General features: G+C 36.1%; 1 protein-coding gene across 1 annotated transcript in view; it reads right to left on the bottom strand.

Moving 5' to 3' along the window:
• Nucleotides 1–965: 965 nt before the first annotated feature.
• LOC117122912 (tuberin-like) overlaps nt 966–23,391 on the bottom strand; it is a 30,470-nt gene continuing 8,044 nt past the window's right edge. Inside the window, exons 12-36 of the mRNA XM_033268688.1 lie at nt 22,810–22,959; nt 21,859–22,044; nt 21,125–21,280; nt 20,046–20,150; nt 19,389–19,511; nt 18,750–18,856; nt 18,408–18,537; nt 17,664–17,786; nt 17,387–17,518; nt 16,101–16,290; nt 15,116–15,209; nt 13,935–14,037; nt 13,380–13,465; nt 11,385–11,552; nt 10,356–11,170; nt 9,093–9,221; nt 7,603–7,715; nt 5,806–6,566; nt 5,154–5,232; nt 4,968–5,054; nt 3,831–4,017; nt 3,508–3,647; nt 2,865–2,943; nt 2,198–2,279; nt 966–1,071 (exon numbers count right to left, since the gene is read on the bottom strand). Coding sequence (XP_033124579.1) covers nt 966–1,071; nt 2,198–2,279; nt 2,865–2,943; nt 3,508–3,647; nt 3,831–4,017; nt 4,968–5,054; nt 5,154–5,232; nt 5,806–6,566; nt 7,603–7,715; nt 9,093–9,221; nt 10,356–11,170; nt 11,385–11,552; nt 13,380–13,465; nt 13,935–14,037; nt 15,116–15,209; nt 16,101–16,290; nt 17,387–17,518; nt 17,664–17,786; nt 18,408–18,537; nt 18,750–18,856; nt 19,389–19,511; nt 20,046–20,150; nt 21,125–21,280; nt 21,859–22,044; nt 22,810–22,959 — 4,431 coding nt within the window. The remainder of the gene's footprint in view (nt 1,072–2,197; nt 2,280–2,864; nt 2,944–3,507; nt 3,648–3,830; nt 4,018–4,967; nt 5,055–5,153; nt 5,233–5,805; nt 6,567–7,602; nt 7,716–9,092; nt 9,222–10,355; nt 11,171–11,384; nt 11,553–13,379; nt 13,466–13,934; nt 14,038–15,115; nt 15,210–16,100; nt 16,291–17,386; nt 17,519–17,663; nt 17,787–18,407; nt 18,538–18,749; nt 18,857–19,388; nt 19,512–20,045; nt 20,151–21,124; nt 21,281–21,858; nt 22,045–22,809; nt 22,960–23,391) is intronic.

Here is a 23,391-nt window from a genome sequence, read left to right as displayed (position 1 = left end):
TGTCTATAATTTACATATTTCAATCTTTGTTTAATTTAAAGTCGGATATATGTCCTGGTCTCGACCACTCTCAGCTAGGCTTATGTTCATAAGACTTCTACGAATGGATATCTTGTTCGAAGCAAGAAATCAAGTTGTCTTTACCCAGTACCGTTCCTTTCTTTAATCGGCGGGAAATTTTCCCTATACCTTCTATTAAGTCTGTCATAGAGAGTGTCCTGACAATATTGTTCCTAGTTTGGTATAAAGTATAAGTAAGAAGGAAATGAAACTCCAGAACAGAGCTGTGTGTCATGTTAGCATTGACATCTTACAACATTCTTTAAAATGAACTGCTCATCAAACAGCACAATCCATTATTAACGATCACCTCGGTAACCCCTGCTAATTTATCCATTGACCATCCGGCCAACATTACAGAATCTTACTTATACTAACAGACAGAGAAAGAACCTCTTTTTGTACCTTTCAGACGTTAGAGCAATTAATAATTCAATCGTATAATTAAGTAGTTAAGCTGATTAATATATAATTTGTTTTTTATTTATGCTGTTCACCAAAGTCAAATAAATTACATATACAGTACAATGAAAATAATGTATCTGTATTTGTATTACATTTCCAGCTTACACCTTAACCGCGCACTCCTCATCCAGGGTTCAGTTAGTAGAACAAAGTCTTCTCAAATAAGGACTTAAAATGGAGGTCCATGTACACATCTGACTAGTGTGCACTTTCAACAACCCATTGCATCTTTCGAGTAGGGGGGTTACACAGATACTATGTTCTTTTCAGGTCCTCGTGTTGTGGAATGATGTGAGCATGTAGTTACTATAAGCTCATCTTTACAGCAGCTACTGTACATTATGTAGTCAAGTACGCACCATGCCCATACGCAATTAAGCACAATGATGCTATGAATTATGCGTTATACTCCTACCCGACCTTTATTTTACCCTTTATATTTACCGTATCTCCTCGCTTATAAGGCGACACGAGTTCAAGACGACCCACGAGTTTGAATTCCTATTTTTCTCTGCTTTCTGTAGTCCTGATACTGCATCTATCTGGCTAAAAACGGAGCCAAATGCAATGCTAATCTTCCAAATAATACCATTTTAAATGTTCATCGAATTCCTAGTTTTCCGTATTTGCATTCGCTCATACTAAAAATTTAGTAACTTCATTGCAGTAGAAAATTTGCGTGTTACGGACAAATCACACATAAGAACAAGATGTAAAAAATCTAAAATTTGTATGTCGTACGTATAAGACGACCCCCTATTTTTCAATCATAATTTTCTATTTTAAGTCTTGTTTTATACGCGAGTATATTCAGATGTTTTTTAGATGTGGTATTGACTTTGGTCAATTGGTACCGATTTTAGGCAACTCCAACTTAGGTATAATTCCAGATTGTAACAATGTTTGTGTTTTAGTAAATAAAAACAAGACATCAGTATTATTTGCCCAAAATTGACAGTGAACACAGGTACGATTTAACCAAAATGCATCCAAGTTGATGAAAATAAGCATGTCATGTTCACTGGAAGTACCTTAAAGTTTATACATAATCAGAGAAGTCCTCCAGTACAGAGTTAGACCTTGTGGCTGATCTATGGCGAGTAGGCGAAATGTCGCCAACACTCTCTTTTAATGTTTTGTCGCGAATTCGTTGTATTTGTCGTAGACGTTCCAACCAATTAGAGGTATACGTCTCACTTACGGTACCACGGGTCTGACTCTGATGAATCAAAGAAGCAAGCTGTAAAGAACGTAGAAAATGAAATGGAAAAAATATTTTAGAACCTTGCATGATAAATATATGGGATATTACAATAAAAATAAAATAAAACAAAATAAATTATAATAAATTAAAATTAAAATTAAAAAAATAAATAAATAAATAAATAAAAAAAATTAAAAAAAAAATTATAGTAAATTTTTTTAAACAATCTTTTCTGCTGTCATGGGAAAAGCCAATTATAATAGTTATCATAATAATAGTGTATTTACAATAGTAATTAAACAAAATATTTAAGCAGTAATATATCTGTCTCTTATACACATCTAGATGTGTATAAGAGACAGTTTCAATCTTTGTTTAATTTAAAGTCGGAGATATGTCCTGGTTTTGACCACTCTCAGCTAGGCTTATGTTCATAAGACTTCTACGAATGGATATCTTGTTCGAAGCAAGAAATCAAGTTGGACTAATAATGGCAATCGGCGGTCAGATATCATCTTTGGTCCACGACATCCGAGCATTTCTTTTAATTCTAAAAAGAAAAACACAAAATCATCATTATATCATCATTATTTTCATCAAATTTGGAATAGAGTTGAATAGCTTAGTGCTTAAAGTTGACAGTGATAATAAATATTAAACATCTATTTTGCATCCTAGGAGCCAGACCAGGTTTTGTATGCCTTCAGAAATCGGTTCAGGGTAGTCCAAGAATAATATTTGGCTTGGTAATACATTTTTAAAAGGTGGCAAAAGGTCAGAATCAAAGATCCTTATATCTCCGCAACCACTGGTGGTAGAGTTCATTTTGGTGCCAATTTATTCGGAACATCCATATTTCTATTCACTCTAATAGAACATTTTGCTGCAAAATGACCAGAAATGCCATTTCTAACATTTGACATGTTTCAAGGTCATAGCAATAGGGTCCTTATATCTCCGCAACCACTAGTGCTAAAGAGTTAACTGTCGTGTCAATTTGTTACTTTGGTATTTTAATCGTGGATTATCTTACGCCGTGTGTGTGAACATACCCTAGTCAAGTCAGTCTTAAGGCTGTAGTGTGACATTCATTAACTTTAATACATTATAAGAGAGCGTATCTATTGCACAATACCTTGCTTAGCTTGAACTGTGACCAGGTTAGTTTCATTGTCCAGAGGTTCAATAATGATTTCAACAAAATTAAACTGGCCCTAGAAATATAGGAAAAAAAATATGATTGATTGCTTATGCAATGTATTATTGATTGGTGGTGGCACCAGGATTTGCCAATCTTGAGAGGGACTAAATAATAAATAATTAATAATAACAACAACAACAACAACAACAACAACAACAACAACAACAACAACAATAATAATAATAATAATTATAATATTATGACATTTTAATAGTGCCTAACAACAAAAATTCTCTAAGCACTCAAAATGAAATAATTAAATACAGTACCCTCAATCATGAGTAAGGCAAAACAAATTAGTGTAAAAGCTAAATACAAAAAACTACACTTAAAATAAATGGGCCTCCAAAGCATTCTTAAATATACTGAGTGATGTGATAGAACAAATTTCCTCTGGGAGAGCATTGTAGACAGATGGTGAAGCAACCGAGAAAGATTTGCTTCCAAAAGACCAAATGATCATTTGTAATGAAGATATGGTGTCGTCAGGTGCTCACCGAGACCGGAAATAGTTCTGTCGATCAACAGTCATATGACCTTCATACGACGCTGTGTGTGCCGGGCTTTATATGTTTACCTTTATTGTTCCAAGGCGATAATCTTGTTCACTCTGGTTGTATACAATCGTGACATAGTCATTGCCGATGTGGAGCTTCTTCCCGTTACAGTGAGGATCAGATTCCTTATTTGGCATTAACGTTGCCACATGAAATATTACTGTAAAAAAGATATAACAAAATTAACTTAGATACATTGGTAACAATCTGTTACCTACCCAAAATTTTAGCTTAGTTCATTTTAATTTGCATTCAACAGTAACATACGACGGTCACGCATGAATTAATCCATTCTAGCGTTGCATCACTGCCCAAATCGAAAGCTTCCTATTACAATACTGACCCTGCATCATATCGTCTTGCCAACTATATGCAAATTTCCCATCAGAGCCACTATGATCCAGGCCACCTGTGTACACCTCAGACGGATTGACATTCGTCAGTGAAATCAGAGTTCCAAGTCCACGGAGGAAGTCCACGTATCTCGAAGATCCATACACATTTGAGAGTATAGCTGTCTCGTTGTCAACCTAGGAAAGTTAAAATAATTTCAGATATTTTAATAATTAAGTCTTAATATAGTAATATAGTAATGTAAGGAAAGGTAGGAAATAAACCTGCGTCTTGCATCTTTAACTAGGTTGAATTGCGCACAGGCATGGACTAACAACTATATTAATAAATAACTTTCTTCTCCCCTTGGTCATGTCATATATCCAATCAGCTACCAAAAGGCACACATTCATTTATCCACAACTACAGGGGCTGAATGTACCAGTACACCAGGGTAACTCCAACTCTTCTCGAAGGATGTACATCAGGTCAATTGAGTACACTTCTCAGGGGCGGATCCAGATATGTCCAAAAGGGGAGGGGAGAAAAGGGGGCCTAAAGTGGGGCCGATAGACACACTATCCTAAGGGGTCAGGAGGCATGCCCTGCAAAATTGTTGTCTCCCAAAAAAACCGTTTTGGGCGATCAATTTTTTCTTTTTCTTTCTTTCTGCTTTTTTTTTTTTGTTTTTTTTTTACTTTCCAAAAGGGGGAAAGTGTCCCCCACTTTTATGAAAATAGTTATGGTTGATTATGAAAATCAATTTGGATCACTTTTAGTCAAACAGGTAACTGCAATTAGAGCAGGTGATGGACAATTGAGTTGCGCTGGTGAGGTCATGCCTCATCAAGGATTAGTGATAGGCCAGTCAAAGCACTATTGTATTGGTTTCAAAATCATAGGTCATCCTCAACTCTAGTTTAAGGATAGATGCAAAAGTGTATTCAAGTTATGGTATGCCAATCACGTGAAGAAAAATGTTTGACAACTTATGCTAAGGCGAGACTTTTTAATACCTTGTAAATTTTGTTTGTCTATTTAGCAAATATTTTTGCCAAAAACATCCAGATTGAGGAGAAAATAAAAATAAAATTTTATTTGTGAATGCAAACATTGATATATATTTTTACATTAATTACCTCCTTACCTGATCATGCTCAACATAGACCACGCCTATCTTATGGGCATCATATGGTGGTATGCGATCCAATACTTTAATAGCTCTTTGGACAACCTGAATAATACAATAAAATTTGTTATAAAAAAACTCAATCAGCTAATTCCTTCGATTAAACTTGAAAATATTAATAGTGAGTGGGAATTATGAACCTACCTGGCCAGTATGTAGCGTCAACGGACGATCTTGCTCATTTCCAAAATATGGTGAGTGATAGAGTTGCAGAAAAACAAAGCTAAAAGATACAAAACTTAAAAATATAGAGTCTGCCATGAGCTCTCTCTCTATATATATATTGGGCACACCTGGTTAATGATGAGCAAAATCATAATTTTTCTGAAATTTTATGTAAAAAATGGACGACAGCACTGAATGTGTAAATCTAAATCAACGGTGATCGCCTTAGTCTACGCTGGATGTGCGAGTCCTTCGAGCGATTTGCCTAGGCCCCCAGAAGGCCTCTCAAAACTCTCCATATTTGTAGTCTGAATGTAAATTTAAATTAAATCAACCTTAGTCTCATGAATAATGAATCATTCAAAATGTATACATTGTTATAAAAAGTACCTCTATGCTAACTTCATTACATTTTAGATGATTTAATATACGCCAAAGTTTACAACCAATCGGCGAAATTGCGATGACGTCATCTTTGGTGACTAATTTGGTCTATCAGTATGTGTTATCTCATAGAGCTCCAATGTATTAGACAGTACATTTTTACTACTGGTTATCCCTGGAATATGTGCTAAATGAATAAATAATATATTATAAGAATAAAAATATATTATAGATTTATAGATTTTACCTTGGATTTACACCCTGCTTGTCTGATTCCCTGCCAACAAATGACCCGGATCTCTTTGAACGGTCAGTCTCTGGATGGTTGAAGCTAAATGTGTTTTCCTGTGGATTACCCGTAGAGATAGTGTGACCTCGAGGGCGCCGCAAAGGAGCAAAGTTATCATCTAGTGACAAAGGTGGTTGGTAGGTTCCTTTTTGTGAGATCACCTCTTGTGTATCCAAATGACTTCCATCTTTTTGGGTCTGGAGAAGTCTTGCTGTTGGTGATGCACTCATGTTAACCTGGATAGTCTGATCAGTTCGTGTAGGGATCTGCCGCGACTTGACAGCAGCAGTATCTGTAAGGCTTGTGGCAGCGGCCGTATCGGTAAGGCTTGCAGTCAGTTCCTGGTCTTTCTCCAATTCAACCAAATTTGTATTACTACAACTCAGTTTTGGCATGGATTCCTTCGAAAGTTTCAAGTCTTTGTTCACTGCAGATTCATCATCATCATCATCGTCATCATTCTTCTCAAAGAGTTCCTCTAACATACAAGCATTGGTGTAAGAGTGTGGCTGCTTATATTCACCTACACCCGAGCTCAACTGCGTTTCACCAGATGTGTACATATCCAGGTTATCCTCTTCGTCACCATCTACTTGACTGAAAATTGCAGGTGAGGAATCAGATTTGTGAATTGGATAGAAAGCATCAGAAACATTGTACTGACTCAAGCCTTGTATGTCTTTTTCAACTAAGCTCATAAATGCCTCCATCTTGCTAAACTGTTAGACAAAGAACAACAAAAATATTACGATGTGCACACTTTTTGCAAATACAACTAACACTGAAAATAGCTTTTCGCATGTACCACAATTCTAGATATGACATTGATGAAGAGTTACTATAGTTAAACTTCTCTGTGCAATTTAATTACTGCATATAACATTTAACATTTGTAGTAAGTTCTTTTACAATGGCTGTAAATATGGATTTATGGATATGGATAAATATGGAGTGGAGTTGAATAGCGGGTTCAATTCCTGCCAGTTGCAGGATTTTTTCTCACGACATAAACAACTCCACTCCCTAAATCTCATATTGAGATTTAGTTTGTGTAAAGCATCGTGTGTGTGTATGTTTGTCTTGTGTAAGGGATTGTCACCTACTAGTAGGACAGTGATATATATTCGCTATTGGCAATCCTTGGCACATGTGTTGTGTGCCTAAAGAAAGAATAATAATAATAATAATAATAATAATTTCTTTTAGTTCCAATGAGGAGCTCTAGAAACACTCAGCTGATTGATATAGATGATTAATAAGATTTTTTTTAGGTCTACTGCCTCTATTATACTGCCCTCATAAGGAGCTCTAGATACACTCGGCTGACTGATTAATAGATCTTTTTTGATCTACTGCCTTTATTATACTGCCCTCATGAGGCTGATTAATTAATAAGTTGACTGATTAATAGACCATTTTTTTTGCTCTACTGCCTCTATTATACTGCCCTCATCGCAGCTTTGAGATTACGAAAACTTTTTTTTATATAAATGCTTTAGATGTTGGTGGAAAATAAATGTGCTCTTGAACCATATGAAATTAAAAAAAAGAAATTTGATACATCTCATAAGCGCCCACCTCTTGTAAGAGCCCCAACCCTGTAAGCGTCTGCAGCCACTTTTCTGCTTAAAAATAGGATCTGTAGTATTTCACCTCTAGTAAGCAGTCATGTCAGAGGTCAAGAAGTATTTTTTTTTAAGTGATACTCTTTTGTAATCATGTAAATTAAATTTTGTAGAATCAAAACGCAATTACCCTTGGCTTTTTAGAGAGGTGGTCTTCATACTTTGAGGGACCTTTTTGATGAGGAGATGCACCCAATTCTGGTTTCTCAAAATCCATATCATGATCTTGATCTTCGAATGACACTGTTAAAAAACACACAATGCAATTATACTTTGTATTATGGAAAAATGTTCATCAGCTCCAAGCACTAGCACTATAGTTAATTTCCAATATCTCAATTGGGAGTGGGGAGTGCGATTTTTTTTGGGGGGGGAATGCTTTCACCATCACCCCTCCCCACACACACACACACATTAAGAACAAATTCAAATGAATGTTTGTCTTTGTCAAGATTTAGTGGTACAATTAATAAATTAACTTAAAATGTAGTTATAACTACTATTAAGATTTACTAGTGTGAAGTGTTACTCATGTAAAGTAACTGCAAAGTGTTAGCACACTATTCACTACTGGCCGAAACTGATGTTAGATAAAATTATAAATTGAAAAGCTAAAGCAAGATCAAAATTGGAGGAAAGAGAAAAGTAAGAGAGAGAAGAGAGAAACAGAAAAGGAGCACAAAAAAAAAAAACAAGATAGGAAGAGAGATATAAAAAAGGACAAACAAGAAGAGAGGCACTTTTATATATATACGTTTATAATATACTATATTTGATGAGACTATTTTATATTGATACCAACAAGATAATTTAAGGAATTTCAACATCTATTCAAATTGGTTCAATGGACCATTCCGGTATTAATCCCGCCCTTGAATATTTTTGCAAAGGTCCCACCAAAGGACAGCGTAAAGCATACGTAAACACATGCATTTGTGGGATAACGTGCGTTTGCAGGACCAAAAAGTGCATAATCCTGTCCTAGCCCTGTTCTGATTGGTCAATTTTGTTTGACTCTCCGGAGGGCTCCATTTATTGGTATTGGTATCTTCCTTTGAGATTATAAAGCGCACTTCTTTTCCCTGATCATTTGGTCCACATGCTTTAAGTGCTGCTGCTGGTAATCAGCGTAGGAGCAAGCAACCCCACCAGGTACCCATTTATACTCCTGGGTGGAAAGAAGCAATGCAGATAAAGTGCCTTGCTCAAGGACAAAAGTGAAATGCACAGTGTCAGTTAGGAAACCAAACCGTTCCCACTGTGCTAAAACCGCTTGCTTCCACATAGTTGTGCTATAGTCCGATCATGGAAATTATATATCAACAACTGCATGCATCTTACATTGCATGCAAGGAGTGGGCATATATTATGGTACACTAAATTTCAGGATCATATCAATCAACACAACGATGCAATTATGCAGTATCCAACTTATTTTGACAATTTAGAACTCCATCACGAAAGAGTTATTGAATAGGGAGTGTGCCACCCATACAGCTATGATGAAGGGATTACACAAAGCCATCCTATTTAGGATGGTCATGAAGCTAAAAAAGCTCTACGGAATGAGAAATTTGCATGTGTAGCAAATAAAGTAATAAATCTAATTTAAAGGCTAACCGTCCAGAAACTCATGTTGGGAATCGGGAGATTCCACAATCACGGAAGGGGTTACAATTGAAACGATTGGTTGCATCTCTTCAGATGGTTCTTCACTTTCTGCAATGCTCGAAATCAACTTTTTCTTGTCTGGTTAATGAAAATATAAATGTAAATATCAACATGCAAAAGCAAAATATATAGTCATTAGCATCTACTGTTTTTTTTTTGGTACATCCCTCACAAGGATGTCATCATAGTGGATTTTAGTCTGAACAAACAGCATCTTGTTTAAATCTACTTATGTTTTAGGAGCGGATCCAGAGATGTCCGAAATGGGGGGGGGGGGGGGGAGAGGACAAAAGACAACACTATTGTAGGGGGTTCGGGGCTAAACCCCTTTAACTTTTTGCTTTCCAGATGCCTGAAAATAACCTCTGAGGCATTTTGGCCGATCAATTATTTCTTTTTCCTTTCATATTTTTTTTTTCTTTTGCCCAAAAATAACCTTTGAGGCATTTTGGCCGATCAATTATTTCTTTTTCCTTTCATATTTTTTTTTTTCTTTTTTTTTTTACTTTACAAAAGGGGGAAAAACCTGGGCCAGCGTGGTTCCCCCTCCCTCTAAATCCACCCCTGTGTTTGCCAAATGTAATGTATGACACCACCTTGTGTGAGAAGCAGTATAGTGCATTAAGTATAGTAACATGTTAATAAAGCAGTGAACACTACTCATCAAAATCTATATTACACAAATCAATGGTGAAATTTGCAGTCTAAGAGCGAGATATACCTGCATCAACTGATGAATGACAATATTTCCTGCCAGTGAAACTTACCTAAAAAATAATGAAACTGTCCAACCCAGCCTTATGAGAATGCACTAAACCAAGCAAGCTTAGATATCATTTCTGACTGTAATGTTTTTATCAGTTCATCCAGGTATGTACATCATGGAATAAACTTATTTTGTTGTTAATTACAAAATAACGTAAAGTTAGTAAAATTCGAATAGATTATTGGTAAAACAATAGATGAATATGTGGTTAATATTATAGCGGTACTTCTTCTGCTACATAAATTATACAGGTGGTGTTATTGATTATGGCAGTGATGATGATACTGCTGATGATGATACTGAAGATGATGATGATAATGATGATCAGGATAATGATAATAAGGACATTAATCATGGTATTGGCAGTGATGATCAGATTATGATCTCATGTGATTATCATGATATAGATGATCATGCTGATGATGATGTTGATAGTCAGAACTTACTAAAAGGTGTTGATTCAACAGAGGGTATTGCAGGCTCTGGTAAGCTTAAATCCTCATCTTTTTCTGTTGATTGTTCAGCTTTAGCAATATTTGGCATTTTCCATCCATCTGATTTCAGTTTTAAATTTGCCAACAGAAGGGAGGATATGTCCCTCAATGGAAGCTCCGCTTCAAATGGCACAAGCTTTCTCTGATTCTGAACCCGCATAGTCCACGACATGTTGCCAGTTGATCGCCGGATGTAGATCTCTGCCCAACCTTGGCACCAGCATGTGCAGTTGTACTGTAATACTGGTCGTGGTGATGTAAGTGCTGGGAAGAACACATTGTTGCTACTAGGTCCAGTATCACTGGATGATCTTCGTGGAGAAGACCTGGGTCTTAAGGATGCTGCAGATGATGCCGCCAGAGAAGAATCAGACCGGCTTCCTCTTCCAGATGGTTTTGGAACGTTCAACATGTCATCATAACTGCTAACATGAGTATCTTTATCTTTTAGTCGCGGGAAAGCATTACTTCCGGCATCGGTATCACCAGTCGATTGGATGGATACATTTAAAATGTCACTGCTTTCAGATTTTAATACTCCGCTGATCTGGGTGAGTCTGTAGCCGCTGCTGTCATCAACATTCATAGCTGAGAATGTGTCGGCTTCTTTTGCAACTTCTTGCTGAAATAACCCATTGCATTTCTCACAGACACCATTTTTGAACATCCGAGAACTCCCACCACTTGTTGTTATGGTGATAACTTTATTGCCTAGCAACCAGCTCTGTGTCTGACCTCCAGAAAAAAGAAACTCTTCAACAGGCAACCTGGATATTTTAAAGAAAAAAATATATAGTGTGCATCATGAGAGTGAGATAACATATATGTACAAATCACGAATAATAAACTATGTAAATATTTATTGCAAAATTCTATGCATTTTTAATTTGATGCATATTTACAAATGTTTACGCTGAGACTTTAGAAGAAATATCCAAGGGAAGGATCGTAGCGGAAACTTCATTATTCACTTGATTGTACCTTTTCGGTTGAGTTGTACAGGAGGAGAATGTATAGCGAGCCATCATATCCATACAGGTTTCCGTAAGGAGTGAGTTCAGTTCCTGGTAAACCTCATCATCTGGACTTGTGACAATTTCCTGGGTGTGCTTTTCCTCTTTACTACCTTTCTTCAGAACAAAGTGACCACTGCAAAAGAAATAAATTTAGTAAAATAAACTATATAATAGTAGATTACTTTTAAAAAATGATTTTGGGATAATTTGTATTAGGATGGAAAATTCTATTATTTTTAAAAAGTGTTCTAGGAAACATTGGCAGTAGTTGGTTTATTCATAAAGAAAAAAAAGAATAGCCGAAAATTCTACGGGTGTGGTCTGTGACTACCTAGCCACCGTAAAGTGGTGCACAACGAAATTTCACAACGACAGGGCTGAAATGAATCATTTGGGGTATAAACTCCTACAATAGACAAAAGTAATTTGATTCGGTAACTAAAAGCCTTGAGATGGCCAATGTGTCGCTTACAGAAATCAGTCGGTAATTTACCAAGTAATAAGTACATTGCTTTTGGGTCTTTTTAAGCTGATATATTGTATGCTCACAGCTCTAGTTCACACTTAGTTTGGTGATGTTGGAATATAGACCATTTTACCTAGTATATTTTGAAACTCACTGGGGGGAATTCCAGCGGCCTAGCCTGGGTTCCAGGCCCTAATTTTAGGTTACTCACTCTTTATTGCACTTAGTGCGCGCCATACCTAATTTAATTGGCGTCCCATACTCAATTTCTTTTTTTCGAATTAGGGCCTGGGCAAACGATTCATGCGTGCAATTTCCCACATCAAATTTGATGTGGGATATCGTATGCATGACTGATTTTGTAAATCATGTGATTGGCTAACTACATGCATATTAATCAATCTTGGTAAATTTTCAAAATTGAAGATGCGGATGTCTCGACTAGAACAAGCTCCAGCTCCCTCTCCCTTTTGGCTACCTACTTGAATTAAAACAGTTAGTATAAGAGTTCTGGCCTGCTGAGAACGACATGGGCTGATAACAGTAGGCTATAGGCCTACTTGGAACCTTGCTCACCAGCTGCTACACAGATTTAGGCCTTTAGGGTAGAATATTGTTAAAAATGTAGGCCTCTGTAAGTAAGAACTTAAAAATAGGCCAAGCCTCTACTAGTCTAGGCTAGGCCTACTACCTGACTCCAGGCGAGGCCTGAGCCATCCTACTGGAAAGTTAAAGTTTTCTTGTATTTGTATGGTATGCCATCTAGTCTAAGCTTAATTGTTTTTGCCATTGCCAACATTAGTCTTACTAGGGGTCTATTCTAAATATTTTAGGCCCGTTTTATTATTGAAGACTATTTAAATTTAGTCATGCCTAACCATGGACCTATGGCCTAACTAGTCGACGCGAGTGACTCAGTTTCGTGGCTCCAAAAATATGAACATTTGATTGGTTGAAATTGTTTATTTCGGTCCGCCAATTTATCCAAATACGGAATATACGATTACGTCATTCTTTTGGCATCCTGGTGCCTGACTTCAGTGTTTTACAAGTCGCTTATTCCGTCTATAAATTAATTTTCTCGTTGGTGGCGTTGTCCAGAATGAGAAAAATAATAAAAAATAAGAGACTTGTGGCAAGTCTACCAGCGGCCTAGCCTAACCAGAGCAACTAGTATCAAAATAGTGCACAGCGCGCACACTGCTAACCAGGTAGTGTGAAGTGCGCAGGCCTCTGGAAGTCCCCAAGTGGTAGTTGACAGGTTATCGGAAATTTTTCATTTAAATTTCAAGAAAATGGTCTATAAAGACGTCTCGTATGAATTCACATTACAAAACAAAAAACTCAACAGGTATTTTCTGTTAATATTATTATCGCACATATAATAATATTCTTTTCCTAGTTCTAATTTAAGGTTGACAGCTAATAATATATTGAGATATAAACAAAAAAATTCATGTCTTAGATTCATGTGGCATTATACATGCTACTTACTTTTTCTTTTCATTAAGGCTGCTACTTCTTCTCAATCGGTAGCGGTCTCTCTCTTCTGTTGATGCTAATACATTTGCTTTCAAACCCTAAAGAATTAAAATAACATTAATTTATTGATCACAATTTGTGTAATTGTAAATCTTCTAAAACTATATTTAAATATTTTAAAAATTGTAATTAATAATAATACATTAATAAATATGAAATTACTTATTGAAATAACTTTTATATATTTTTTCAGTGTCTTTCTCAATAATTATATGTTGTAAGAACCTATTAAACAGACTGTTTTAAGTGGATCCTTTTGAGATGAAAAAATCAGTACATTTAACAGGAAGTTACAAACTTCTACTGTACATGCAAGTTTTTTGACACACATGTGAATTTTCTTACTACTTTCATTAATACTTGTAGACTGATTGATCTATTTATTTAAATGTAAAGACAGAATATAGTACACTTTATTGACGTTTGCAATTTTTCCAGTGTGAGGGCCTAAAAGACCAGCTTTGCTAGGTTACCTTGTCAAAAAGTTTTATTTAATTAAATTGTTACCTTGGCAATGACCTTTTGAAAGGTCCTTCTGAATGGCAGACGACACTTAATAAACCACATACTGATCACATGGTGGGCCATTGATACCACATATATACTGAACCTAAATAAAAAAGATAATAAGATTCCATCTTCAAATAAGAAAGAACATAAATCCCAGTTATAGCATTAAAGTAGTTACTGTACAACATATGCGACAAGACCGCAGCGCGACACGACACAACAACAACAACAGCAACAACAGCAGCAACAACAACAACAATAAAAATAATAATAAAAAAAATTATGATAATAGTAATAATAATAATGTTAGTCTTATAGTTCGTAAAATGCATTTCTGTAACTATTTCTCCAGATTTCCATAGTAAATTAAAAATTTCTGTAGTACATAATACTTTTCCTAGTTAAAAATTGCAGGTTCATCTGTGGAATCTCAAACAAACTGAGACCGGATGAAGATTTATGAAAAACTTTTCAGGATCATGATGGGTCAAACGGGACAGAATGTAGAATTACGGGCCACTTTCCTTAGTTTAGGGCCTAGATCATCCTGGGCCTGATCGTATTGGGCCCGATTGTCTATAATTTGATGTGCAATTTCAAACAAATGGAACAGAATGTACATTTACAGGCCACTTTTTCTTAGTTTTCACAATAATTTATCAGTAATCTGACAAGTATGAGTTATCCATAAACAATGTAACCAAAGATCCTGATGGAAAATGTATTTGTTTTGCACATCTAGATGTGTATAAGAGACAGTATATATATATATGCTTGTCTAGCTCTATGATAAATTTCCGCAGTATTTTTGTCTATTTGTGTACATCTGAAGTTAGGCAACCTTTATGTAGAAAACAAGCCTAACTACGGAAGTTCCGTAGTAATTGAGTGTTATAGTGCGCTTAATACAAAACAATGCTTCTAAGCGCCTTACATAAAATAAACACAAGAAATAGAATGAAACCATAAAATATCCTAACAGCCAACAAATGAAGGATGAGCCATTTTCACTCTTTCGAGTGAATTAATGGCATCTGACTATCCTATTCTATCCTAAAAAACAACAATGACAAACATAATATTACAGTAAAACCTTTACGACAACCCAAAAGGACATTTATCGGCTGCAAAGGGAATGGTAATTTAGGTAATTTACTGCAAGGAAGATGTTGACTTACTTGCGAAGGTCAGTATAGTGTAATGCAATAGCAAATATTGCCATGTACTCTTTTTCCACGAAATTCTTGTACAAACAAGGAGACCAAATAATACCTGTTTAAAAAAGTAAAATTACAACTTAAGTAATCTTTGCAACTAGATTACATATAAAAAAAAACCAAAACATCGCATTCTCATCAGCCAACACAATAAGAAGCTTTGCATGACGCGGTAGAATATGGAAGGTAATGACGTCACAAATATTTCATCTGGGCACTTGTGAACGTCAAGTTCCCCTCTTAGTGTGGATTCAAGGACGTGGTTTGATCAAATCGCCGCCATGCAGAGAACGTAAGACGGGTCGTCGTGCAAATCGAAAGTTCCCTAATGCCACAAAAAATGCAACATGACAAGGTGTGCATGCAGCAGCGCTATGATAAAGTGCTGGGTCCGACCCCGTTAATTGACAAACGGCGTATCATTAAGCGAACAAAGAGAGCAGAGATGGATTCGTCAGCCGACAGTTGCGTGCCCAGTATATAGAATGGAATGAGGCTATAATGCGTTCCCATTAAGAGACCTTGAGTGGAATTCCAGTTTTTTAAATGGCATTCCTCATATCTAACGACTCTGTAAAAAAGTCACTGGTCTGCAACAAGGGCATATCACACACTGCGGTTTGAGTGCTGGCTTGCAGTTCTACTTTCCTTGTTTTTCCAGTTACTAATGTTCACCTGTTTCAGCGCTTAAAGACCCTTCTATTTTCTTCATTATCATTCCCACAATCATCACGTTATCATGGAACTGTAGGAGGTGTAGTTGCAGTCCTTCATTTTGGGCAGTATAAATACATAACCTTTAACCTTTAAGAGTTTTAATTTAAGTCTCATTTAAGGTTGATAAGTTATTTGATACTTTAGAATTATTTATGCTATTTCTTGAATCTTTGAGGGCAGGTTTCAACGCATACTGCATTAATAAAATGTTTCAAAACTTGTATATTACCTGAGAGAAACTCCAGCACTGGTAGCGCCATGGTCTTTGTAGCTGATAACGTGGACAGTCCTAAGAGTATCCCCGGTAGCAACCTCAACATCAAACTTTGCATCTCAATCGTGCAAATCGTCAGTCCATCTACACACTGCTGAGCACACTTCAACTTTAACCCCATCTCTAGGCAGTGCACAAGACAGTTCTACAAAAACAAGACAAACATCATTTCAATGATTATTTCCTAAACAATCTTTTTCAATCAATCAGAATGCAGTAACAAACTATTTTTTTTCAACCAATCAGAATGCAGTAACAAACATCTTTTTCAACCAATCAGAATGCAGTAGCAAACTATCGTTTTCAACCAATCAGAAAGAAGTATTCAGTAGGTGTATTAATGACCATATCTATTTTTTTTTTTAAATGCTGCAGAAAACCACCATGGGTGTACAGATCATTTGGTGCTGAAAGCATTTTATAAAGACATTTTTCTTGAACGTAGGTATGGAATTTTTTTTCCCACGGGCCTGACCATATCCAAGGCAGGCTTTTTATAACCTGTTCCTTGGTATCAAGTACCAATCTAACAATATTTGTTTAGCATCACTATACGGTACTCAGCCCTACAATGTATACTTCTGCAAAGATTGAAATAATTAGGGAGATTCTTGCTTACTTGTGGAAGAGGCCGTCCGATTTCTGGGAGACTCCTGTGAGTTCCAGGAGACTTGGGACAACTGTCACACTATCAAATTGTATGCAACGAATTTGTGTGATATGCATATGTGGCAAAGAAAAGCCAAACCAGTCACTCGTCACAAATTGTGTTTCAGAGAAAATAGCCAAAACATGCTAAAATGTCAAATTTTTAAAAATCTATTTTATTGCACTAAACTAACCTTTGTATATCTACACACCATCCTATGCTGTTATTTTCCCCATTTTTTAATGTTAAAACAACACTTTTTAAGGATTTAAAGATAGTTTCTGCATGAGAAATGCCTGAAATCATAAACTTTGAAGGCTGATTTCTCATATATTATTCTTTTGGCAGCTGTGTGGTTAAACGCTTGTAACTTCATAAGGAAATGTCCGATTTTAATGATTTTTTTACCATTTTATAGCTAGTTATTTTACTCTCTAACAATGTATTAATAACACAAAATCGATTTTTGTGACGAGTGACTGGTTTGGTTTGTCTTTGCCACATATATAGGCATGATGATGTTATATTATACCCAAATATGGGCATAAATGACAATTATTTGTCACATGAACCTTTCTTTATATGTATCTACCTTTGATTTGAAGTTAAGGAAGCTGTGATAAGAGAGCGTGGCCGTGATGACGTCAAACACTCGATGGAAGTAATCTATGCGAGCAAAGTTTGCGGGCTTGTTCGTTAGTTGCTGGTGTGTCCTCTGGTTGATCTGAAAATAAGAGAATAAAAATATCCACTAAAATAAATTTTAGCTAATTTAGAAAGATTCACAGTTCAATGTATCCTACTAGAACAACTATAGCAACTGTATTTGGAATATAAATCATGTGAACATACTTTTTTACACTACTTACCAATGCACCGACTGTTTCACAGAAAACATCAAGATCCCCATTGGCTGCAATGATTAGCGTTTTGTTCTGCAAAGCTCGGGCAAGGTCACACAAAACCTGCTCAAGAACTCTCCAATCAGTCTCCTTTATTGAATAAATGCGAGCCAATTAAAAACACTTGAATCTTTATCTCATTCCATAAAGCATACTTAGGTATATAGTGTATATTTTAATTTATTTATAAATTTCCAATGGGTTCTCTTTTTTTTTTTCAGGCTTGCCCAACACAAGATTTTTCTCTCTCAGGACCGAGCCTTCTTTCATTTACATGTTTTTACAACTTATTCTTTTTTTTATATTGTATATTGTAACTCATGTCAATGAAGAAAAATATATGTTTGAATTGAATTGAATAATTGTGTCTTTGAACAATACAATAATAATTTCTGTTAACAATTTTTACTTGAAATATATCAAGTCGTTGAGGCAGGCACCGTAGCCTACAGCTATAATATATCTATGGATCTCGTGGTTGAACGAATCTTCTCGGATAAAGACTATAAACCATAGAGCGAGTGTACACAATTGGCTCATTTGTACTTTAACGAACCCAGTAAAACTTTCGAAATGAGTAGGGGCTACCCCAGTGTACAGGCCCATGCAGCCCCCATTACTAGGTTATGGACAATTAGGTCATTTTTGCAAGATGTACCTACGTAAATGTAAACATTTTAGAGCAAATTTGCTTTTTAAGATTCAACTTACATATTTCAAACAGATGGTAACAGTCTTAAAGGCCTCTATAAATGGAATAACCGTTATCTGGCTGGTCTTGTCAACAGAGGGCGATGTTGGCATGCTTGGCGGAGAGGTCTTGCCCATGGTATCATCATACCTGGTGATAACAATACAGTATGAAACTGAAATTCATGAGAATACTAAGAATATACTCTATATAAATTCTATAAAATTATAAAGCAAAGTAAAACTGATCCATAATTTGCAACGCTGAAGCAGACTTCCTAGTTTCGCATTAAATAATATTATCTTTTTTATTTATTATTATAATCACATTTTGCTACTAAATTTTTTGTGTTTCTATATTACCTGTGATCACATAATACATATGGACTGAACTGGAGAACACCGTCCTTATTTGGAAGACCAAGACGGAAATTAGTATCTGCTCTTAGTTGCATCAGACAATGAAATTGCTGGTAAATAAAAGAATACTAAAGTTGGTTAACACGTTGACTGCCAGACCTTTTTTTTTTTGGTTCCTTCCCATGTGCCGAAAAGATAATTTTCATAAATTTTACCTTGTCATATATCATAAATTGGCGGAAAAATATTATGGGACAAGAAAACTCGTCGCCGGCAATGGGACAGTACTTTTTATTGCCTTTGTCACGTACAAGTTTTCTTGTCTGCTTTTTGCATGGGTTGGTAAAGGTGTAATCGAGTGTACTGCCAGCAACATGTAACAACCAAAAACATACATATGTTATTTATCAGCCGTTAAGTCTATGGTAATTAACACTAGAATGCTATCCCAATTTTGACGAGTATAGTCAACCCTAGCACCCACAGCAACACCCTCTGGGGCAAGTATATTCGTCGCTGGTAGCGAACATGTTAATATTGATAAGGGAATGAGGACGTACATGTTTTTCTTGCCCAAGGACACAAGCAAATGGATTTTAAACCTGACCTCAAGGTCGAACGCATGCGTCAACAAGCACCTACCTGACATCTAATTTTGCCAGCTAGCTTAGATGTGTAGTGGTTACTGTAGTGAGACTGAATATGCTTCACCAAGATATCGAATGCTATCACCGCATGACTTGAGGGCAGCTTCATAAGCTTAGTCTGCATAGAAAATACACGGAAATGAGGCTGACTGCATAAGTTGTATTCATTAAATATGTTTCCTAGGATGGAGGATTCCATTATTTTTGTTAGGTAAGGTTTGCAAAGACAAATTTGGCATTGGTTCATACACAAAGTATAACTTAATATAAATCAATATAATTTTTAAAAAACTAAACTTCTCTGTGTTTAATGTGGCTCCATCACTAAATGTAATGTTCCCTGTGTTTACCAGCCATCTGGTGAACATTTGCTTCCCATTTTTCACCCACAATATGTAATTCATCATCACTAACTACATTATAAAACTCATCTGGTAATATGGTCAACAAATGAATGGTGCATTTCTTCATAATAGTATCATACAAGAGCCAATATAAACCTCTTGTCTATTATATCAGGTGTCTTTGTTTTGCCCATATATGGGTATATGACATCATCCCACTGTATATGAGCCATAAATCACACTTATTTGTCACCAAAGAACTTGGTAGTGTGGGCGAGCTTATTGTAATGTGAATGTCACAAACTCACAGTGAACAAGTCTAAAAGGCCTTTAACAGCTGTACATATGTCAACAAGATCATCATCCAGATCATCACTGTCTACTTGCCTACCAACCATTGGCTTCATAACAACCTATAAAATTATAAAAACGAAGTAAAATCTTTACCATCTAACAACATATTTAAAAAAGGGTAGTCACCAAGCTGAACATTTGGAATGATTCATTTCGGATAGTATAAGGGCAGAGTATATATGATTGTAAGAAAAACTCACAACAAGGGAATTGGAGGCTTTTCATTTCCTTGTTATGCTTCTAAACTTTGGAATAATTTTCCAACTGACCTTAGAGATATCTCTGATCCTAATCTTTTTAAACGTGCACTCAAGATTTACTTGTTTGCCTAATTCTCTTTTCGCTGCTTTTTTCTTTTTCCTTTTGTGTTTTTATTGTTGTAATCTGTTTAATTGTCATTGTTGTTTGTGTGACTGTTCTACTGTGATGCTTCAGGTTCCTGAATATAATGACTGATTTTATGCCTGATTTTTTTCCAGAATTATTGAGGCTTGGCTGGCACTTCATAACCGCAAGGGAAAGGCGCAATAAATACCCAATACCAGTACCAGTGATATTTTGACTGAACCCAGGAACTCCACCTTCCATCAAACTATAGATCCACCCCTTTTACACAAATGGAGTATGCTGTAACTTTGTGACTAAATTCCTTGCCTCCCAACTTATATCATGTTGAGACATTGTAAACTGATTTAAATGAGACTGAGCTCCATTTAATTTATAGGGGTGTCAGTGGCATATCTAGGGGGTGTACCCAAAAAGTACTCTTGGCCATCACCCCTCCCTCCCCCCTGCTCAAAGTCACCACTTCCAAATAATCACACTCAAGTAGTTAAAAATCACCTCAAATTACTTTATTCTGTGAACTAGCACCCACCCCCTCCTCCTTCAGCCAATCGTCGAGCACTTTCAGTTCACCTTCGCGCCCCCCTCATTTGAAAAGATACACTATTGTAGGTTGTTCCTTCTCATAGATAACTGGTAATAATCAGTTTAACCAGCTAAGTATTAAATGTCTACACAATGTAATTACCTTTTCCAAGATCAGAAGAATATCAATGCACTGAGGTGTCTGGCAGTCCATCGCCACATCGACCAATAACTGGACAGCCACATTCCTAACGCATGTGTCTGCATCCTCCTGGATATTGCTAAGATACGGTAGTACTAATGCTTTAATCAACTCTTCCTACAAAAGGTAAATTATACATACACATGAAAAACTAAAAACCGAAAGGTCCACTGATTAATCTCAGATAAGAAAGTATAATACACACTCCAAGTATTGAAATACACGCCATCGTGTTGGGATTCAATATTTCGACATTAATTATGTCATCATCAGGAATGAAAAACTAAATATTTAATATTGGAAAAGGGTGTATTTTGATCCAATTAAGTTTATCTCAAATTATATAGAGTGGAGCTGAATAGCTTATGGTGCTTGACTTCTAATCCAAGGGTCCTGGGTTCAATTCTTGTGACAGGACTTTTTCTCACGACTAAAAACATCTCCACTTCCAAATCATCAAAAAGAGACACTGCTGATAAAAGCACCACATTATTCCACTTATTTAAGAGGACCCCTGAATATCAGCCGACTTTCTAGGATACGCTTGAAAGGTCACCTTCTATAAATATTTTTTTTTATGAACAAATTTAAGAAAATACATCTTTTCTAGAGCCTTCACTGTCAGCAGTGTGCTTATTGTTAAAATTAACCAATCAGCAGTCAATATTTTGCTGATCGTATGTTTGATAACTGACCTCATATAGATGACTTGTTTGACTGAGGACGTACGAGAGAACGTTCAAAATCTTCTCCCTGATCACCATTCGTGTCTCGTTCTTGAAGTATTTTTCCATCAGATGCTGCATGTTATGTATCCACTCTTCTCTAGTAGGGTGTATAGCCTGCGCCCTGTAGCTCACCAACAGCAGCACAGAGCTTTCCTAGTAATTGAAAAAAATATTTAAAGATTTATAGGGCTTTATGCCAACAAGGCCTCTAAGCACTTCACACTTTAACTCCCGGCCATTGGATCAAGCACATATGGAACACGTACTCAGCTCCCTGGAGAGAATTTCATATTATGTTACAGCTGTAATCAGCCATGTAACTATAGGTAAAATGCACTGCCTGAACACAAACAAAATTAGTGAAAAAAGTTAGTGATTGAACCTCGGACCTCTAGGGTGAGAAACAGAGCCACAAATGCTGCGCCAAACCACTTAATATAAGTTAAGACTCATTAAGCTATCATGTTAGGATTCACTATTTTTTATTCTTTACTTGACTGATCCTCAGGTAGAATAAAATAAGGAATTAGCAGAAAACAGGTCCAAGTATCATTGACGTCAGACTACGAATAAGTACTTCATAGGATCCAACACCAAGCTGCGTACAGAATGATGCTCCCCAGGAAGCTAAAGATATTTTTCAAAGGTGATTGTTCCAATGAACACAAGGGGTAATATGAGTGTAAAACATATAGGACCCCTGCCAGTTTACCGCAAAACACTATATAACTTTCAAATAAAAACAAAAATGGAACTCTGAAAACACACAGAGACCTCAACATGTCTCTGTTTTCGGAGTTACTGTCTTTTTGTTCTACATAATTAGCATGTTACTGTTTTTTGTTATTAAGAATTATAATACAGAATTTCAGGTAGCAAAGGTAGTCTTGAATTGGATGGCTAACTGTAGCTACTCACTGGTCTGATATGAGAAAATCTTTCAATGACATCGAAGAGATCTGTGGCAGAGCCATTGAACATGCTCTTCTCGTACAATTCCTCTACTGACGTCAGAAGCTCCTGCACCATATTCTGAGTCTCCGTCTCCTTGGGTGTGGGGTGCTGCTTCTGAAGAAAAAACAGCGAAAGAAAAAATTACTTTTTAGATGCTAATAAAGTTCAAGGACAACATAGCAAAACAAACTTCTGACTACAAATAAAGATAAAAATAAAGGATCATGTTGTTTCAATCTTCTTGTAAAATAATATCAGTAATTCCAAGCAATCAATCCTAGTCACAACAGGGAGGTCCTTATTTGTAAACCATTGAATAGGAAATAAGACTATTCAAATGTGGCCCTCTGGGTCAGACTGTTTTATTCAAAGGGTGTTCCGTTTCAGGTACAAAGGCAATTAGTCGGTTTATCCAGGTAAGTATTCACGAAATAGACAAGAAGACATACAGTATGTTTGAATGGGTGAATGAATGAGTAATTTAAAGGTTTTTATGATTTTAAACATGTCTGTTCATAGGTTGCTTCACATATTTGAATGTGTATG

The sequence above is a fragment of the Anneissia japonica genome, unplaced genomic scaffold (assembly GCF_011630105.1).
Source record: "Anneissia japonica isolate Jap-2015-1 unplaced genomic scaffold, ASM1163010v1 scaffold2227_len217889_cov164, whole genome shotgun sequence".
In the NCBI taxonomy this organism is placed as follows: domain Eukaryota; kingdom Metazoa; phylum Echinodermata; class Crinoidea; order Comatulida; family Comatulidae; genus Anneissia; species Anneissia japonica.
Note: the sequence above shows the minus strand (reverse complement) of the source record. Positions and strands in the feature narration are given on the sequence as shown.